The sequence below is a fragment of the Apaloderma vittatum genome, unplaced genomic scaffold (assembly GCF_000703405.1).
Source record: "Apaloderma vittatum isolate BGI_N311 unplaced genomic scaffold, ASM70340v1 scaffold33181, whole genome shotgun sequence".
Classification (NCBI taxonomy): Eukaryota; Metazoa; Chordata; class Aves; order Trogoniformes; family Trogonidae; genus Apaloderma; species Apaloderma vittatum.
In genome coordinates this window covers 438-5,374 of record NW_009700228.1, presented here as the reverse complement: position 1 = coordinate 5,374, position 4,937 = coordinate 438, and the positions used below count along the sequence as shown (strand labels likewise).

Sequence of the window (4,937 nt, the reverse complement as noted above, 5' to 3'; positions counted from 1 at the left end):
AGCAGCCCACATCCGAACTAGGGGCCCAAATCGCACCCAAGGTATCGGGAATCGGTCGGCATTCAGCCGCACCGCTGTGAAAAACGCAAGATGGGCAACCGTCAAGCAGTTTTTTGCACGGTCCTTAACACGGAAATCATCTGCATCTCTGCTCAGTTCAGCCTGGCCCCTTTTTTACAGACTCGTGAGAAAGGAGAAGACTGAATGGGTGGCGGTACAAGCTACGCTCCCTTGGGAATAGGTTTGAAGAGGGCAGCCTTTGAGGAAGCGGTTTGTTCCGTAGGTCCGGTGGTACAAAATGGCCTTGAACCCAGATTTCGCCTTAAGTTATCTTTTTCCATTGGCAGCTTTACCCAGCTTCCATGTTTTGCCAGGAAAGGATACAATATCCCTGAATTCTAACTGAGGGAACTTCTTTTTGAGCTGGGCTGCTCTCCGAAGTGAGCTGGTTCCAATCACACTGTGGGGAAAATAAAATCAATTAAATCCAGAATACTCCTACACCTACCTCCAAGCCAGAGATGTCAGAACCTTCAAGGAAGCAAATGATGACTACTACTTTTTCTTTAATTTAAACGAATATCCAAAAACATGCCAATGAAAACCACTCTGTGAGGTGTAGCATAAATCCTGGCTAAAGCTAGGTATGGGTAAGACGCTCCCAAGGAGCTGCTTCTGGATGGCAGTCCCTAGCCACAGTCAAGGACTGAGGAAACCTCATTTAAAGACCACATCACTTCTCACAGAAGAAAACGCTCACCTGTCCCAAACTGAACCAGATGTAGCCAGACAGCTGAAGTTACTGAACTAGAGGCACTTCATCAATGACATGAAGGCAGTGGGAGGAGAATCTCTGGAAACAGTAGGGTGCGTAGCTGCAAACCACAGAAAACCGCCAGTCTGGGCAACAAGCATTTCCCTTCTAGAGAGGAGTGCTATTCACTTTTCTTGGCACCCTGGAACCTGAACCAGATGTGATTTTCCTGCTATCCAGGTGTGCAAAAGCACGAGCCTATGTTTCTGTGACAGCTAGTTTGTTTCTTTTAACATAGGAAAAATAAAATCTTTCACATAGTTACTTTGAGTAATTTCCCTCAGATGTCTCAGGCAAAAGACTCCAATAACCTCTATGAAAAGGCAGGTAATTCCAAATTCAAAAAGAAATGTGAACTGGTTGGGTGAGAACAAGAGGGTAGCTTGCATGCCCGAACTAAAATACTGCACCGGACACCCGGGTTGCATCGTACGCATTCTCCTGCAGTAAGTAGAGTACAAAGGAGCAGGAATTCACTCTGGAGACTGTGATAAGAAAGGGTCTAACTTAGGAAGAAAATATTGCAACTGAATCATGGCTCAAGAGAGTCAACCTCTCTCGGTTTGCAGCGCTCCGAGACAGTGTTGCTCTTTTCAGCAAGTGAGTAGAAGTGTAATGTCTATGGAAAGCTAACAGAGAGCAGCGTAAAACGGCTACAAGATAAAGCACAGAGCTCACTGACTTGCTGCTGAGAAGTATCAACCAACTCCTCCCTTCCGCTTCTACACAGCTTTCTCCTTCCTCTTCCCACTCACCTCTTTTCAGGAAGGAGGCTCAGTGTTTTCCCACAGTTTTTGGGATGAAAGACAACAGCATCAAGGGGGTTTTCCCTTCTGCAAAATAACACAAGCACAGAATGGCTGACACATCACTTATGGAAGGCTGTCAAGCTTAACGGTTCTGCTATCTGTCCCCAGAGGAACTGCCTCTGGTTCCATAATACCCCATCATCATCATCATCGTAAAAGCAAAAATTTCCAGCAAACCTGCTGGCTACGGCACACTAGGACAGGTCTAGCCTCTCTACTGTTTCAGAGATTGATCAGAGGGTGGTCAAACTCTGAACACCTAAAAGGACCTACACTCCGTTTGTTTTTCTGTCGCTACCAACACGGTAAAACACAAGCCTGTTGGAGAATTGAGCCTTGCGTCCACACTTACTTGCAGACAGCGCCAATGGTAAAGCCAGGAGGAAGAGAAGTTGGCAGGTCCTTCAAGGAGTGAACCACGAGGTCAACTCTAAAAATCAGAGGACAGTACGCACTCAGCATGTGGTCAAGCTCACGCGGTACCTACCAGAGGCCCGCGAGTCATCTGCAGGAAAGTATGAATCCACCCTGCAAACTAACTTGGAGAAGAAGGAGGTATTTCAGGATTCTATAGCCAGGATTACTATAAAGCTCTAGCATTACCCCAGAAATGCTACATCACCTTTCCCTCTCTTCCCACCTGTAAAATTAAGACAATTCCTTCCCCCCCAGCAGCGATGCAAGACACGCTATGACAAACAGGCTGAATGAGGGAAAGACGCCGGAGATATTCACGTGGAGAGACGGATCGTACCATTACGCAACCAGTGTGCTATCCGGTACTATGCTTCCACGTGAAAATAACAGCTAGCCAAAGGAAAACCCATCCACTTCGTTACAAGACAAAAAAAGGTCATTGTAAATGCTTGAGAGTCCAATATTTTTTCACTGCTCAAAAATGCAGCTATCGTGCCTATGTGTCATTAATGCAGAGGAAAACCTCTGGATTTAAATCTACTTAAACTAAGGCATAAGCACCACTGAAAGCCTCCTCAGAATGCTGAACAAGAAAAAAAGACAAAAAAAAGAAGAAGCGCTAGTCTCTCTCTGCTCCAGCAGGAGCCCGAACCAAATTTTTCTGGAGAAAGAAGATACCTAGAAAGCAGTACAACTTAACCATGCCCAGTGCTCCTGCATAAGTAGCAGGCAAACATGTTAATACAGGTTAACACTTAAACACGTTAACGCCACCATGCAAAGTATTTTCAAAAGAGCGTACTTGTAAGCAGCAATGAGATTATATCCTCTCTGACAAGCAGGTAAGACAAAAATGACAGGAGAAAAAAAACTAACTGGGGGAGAACAAGCAATAACAAATCCACTTCAGAATCCAGAGTAAAGAGAGGACAGAAAAAAAGAAAAATATTATGACCCATCAGAGGATTTCTTTCTTACCCAGAGAGGTACTAGTACAAAGGGAAACTAGATCACATATGCAGCAAACCAAAGCTGTCCAAAGAGCACCAGAAATGCCAGATGAGGAAAAGAAAACAATGAGCTCTTACTCATGTCTTTCAAGTGCATTTTCCAGCTCTTTGGTGAAGAGGCTCTTCTCCCCAATCTACACATATATGGAATAAATGGAGGAATGCAAATTACAAGAGAAACATCTCCAAACAGTATTACTTCTTGTGTGCAGGAAGAAGTGATCCTTTACCTTGGAAAGCGCTGTATCCAAGATCTTGTCTCCGGTTGTTGACATGGCAACTGCTCAGAGAGAGAGAGAGAGAGAGTGCACAGGTAAAAGAGGCTCGGTCAGAGCACCAGACCTAGACCAGAAATGTCTTTGGAATGAGGCACACTGCCGTGGGACCACAGACCCAAGATCAATTTAAGAGCAGTATTATTCTTCTAGAAATATACCGTGCTCAAGACAAGTGAAACTGGTGCTTCCTTCACTGTCCTGAAAAACAGAGTGAGGGGAAAGAGGGCAGGTTTTGGGAAGAGTTGACCCAACAGAAATTGCCCCAGCCTTTCTCTGGACTGCCATTAGACAGCTATGCAGCAGTTCTCTTGGGCGCAAGGACAGGCTCCCACTGTTTCTGCTGAATGCATCAAGCCCCAGACAGGAAAATGTTCGTAATGCCCAGTACGGTGCGGCCAGAGTACCAGCAGGTGCTCAAATGGAGCAACATATCACCATCTGCATGACATAGTTAGAGTTTCAATCATCAGCAGCTTGTGAAATTCCTCTTTCTCACCTAGAAGACACCAGCAGCAGTTGCTCAGCCACACAACCTAACTGAATTCAGACGGGACTCTTAGATAAGCGGGGTCCGGTCCTGCTGCTCATGACAGCACTCTACACACACTTCTTGCATACAAAGATAAGTGGCTGGCTCCCCCTGCTGCCTGCCCCAGGGCAGCATCCAAAAAAACTCACCAATCTCAAATGAGAGGTCGGGGTATAGCCCACGGAGCATCTCAACTACGCTGTCGGTCTGAATCCGTGCCAACTGCAACGAAGCAGAAAGCAGAGCCCTAAACAAAGAGTACGTCATCCACACAGGAGCTAGAGAGGACTTTGACGTTCTTCGACGGTCAGGCATGCGTGACCGCTCCGTTCTCTACACTGAAAGCATCAGAAATTAAGGAGCCCCGATAAAAATCATTTATATGTACAAACTCCTTGAAGCATGTGAACTCTTATTTATCAATTCATTGAGATAGGAGAGTAACCTCCCCGCGTTCAGCACCATTGTGATCCCAGCACTGACAAGGCAAAGCAAAGAACTTATCAATTTAAGAAGAGCGACCAGAGCAGAAGCCTACGCGTCAGGATTTGCAGGCTCTATTTCCAGCTGTATTGGCAAAGTCGTCAGCTGTCCCGCAGACAGAAATTCCGTTTCTCTATAGCACCACCTCGGCATCCTTACTCGTGGACAGCATTTACCTACCTAACTCGGAGCCGCCTGGTTTCACCTCTGCAGAATGCAACTGGTTGAAAGATGCCTGCTCATCAGCAAGCAGGTGGGGAGGTAAGCAAAACCATCCTCTTGTTGCTCAGTGACAAAAGAACAAGTCATAGCACACGTTGGACACCCTCTGCTTTTTCTAAGAGTGTGAATTTTACCAGTACTGCAAGTTGTGGGAGAGGCCAGTAGGATTTCACTGTGCTGTTGGAAAAATCTGTAGTTACTGCCAAATATGAATTACTTATCCTCTGTAAGATCAGAACTGTATTTAGAGGTTTTATGGACACACACCCCAACTCAAACAAAATCCCAACCCAGGAACAAGCTTAGGTCTAGCAAGCAACAGATCTTAAAGCAGTGAAGCGCAGGAAGGGCATTCGCTTGCAGAAGAACAGCAGA

The 4,937-nt window shown here is 45.8% G+C and overlaps 1 protein-coding gene across 1 annotated transcript in view; it reads right to left on the bottom strand.

Moving 5' to 3' along the window:
• The window catches only part of HMBS (hydroxymethylbilane synthase), a 7,931-nt gene extending 3,807 nt beyond the window's left edge, over positions 1 to 4,124 (bottom strand). The window contains exons 1-6 of the mRNA XM_009878691.1: positions 4,007 to 4,124; positions 3,281 to 3,330; positions 3,129 to 3,184; positions 1,976 to 2,053; positions 1,570 to 1,647; positions 385 to 460 (exon numbers count right to left, since the gene is read on the bottom strand). Coding sequence (XP_009876993.1) covers positions 385 to 460; positions 1,570 to 1,647; positions 1,976 to 2,053; positions 3,129 to 3,184; positions 3,281 to 3,330; positions 4,007 to 4,124 — 456 coding nt within the window. The remainder of the gene's footprint in view (positions 1 to 384; positions 461 to 1,569; positions 1,648 to 1,975; positions 2,054 to 3,128; positions 3,185 to 3,280; positions 3,331 to 4,006) is intronic.
• Between the last annotated feature and the right edge of the window lie 813 nt (positions 4,125 to 4,937).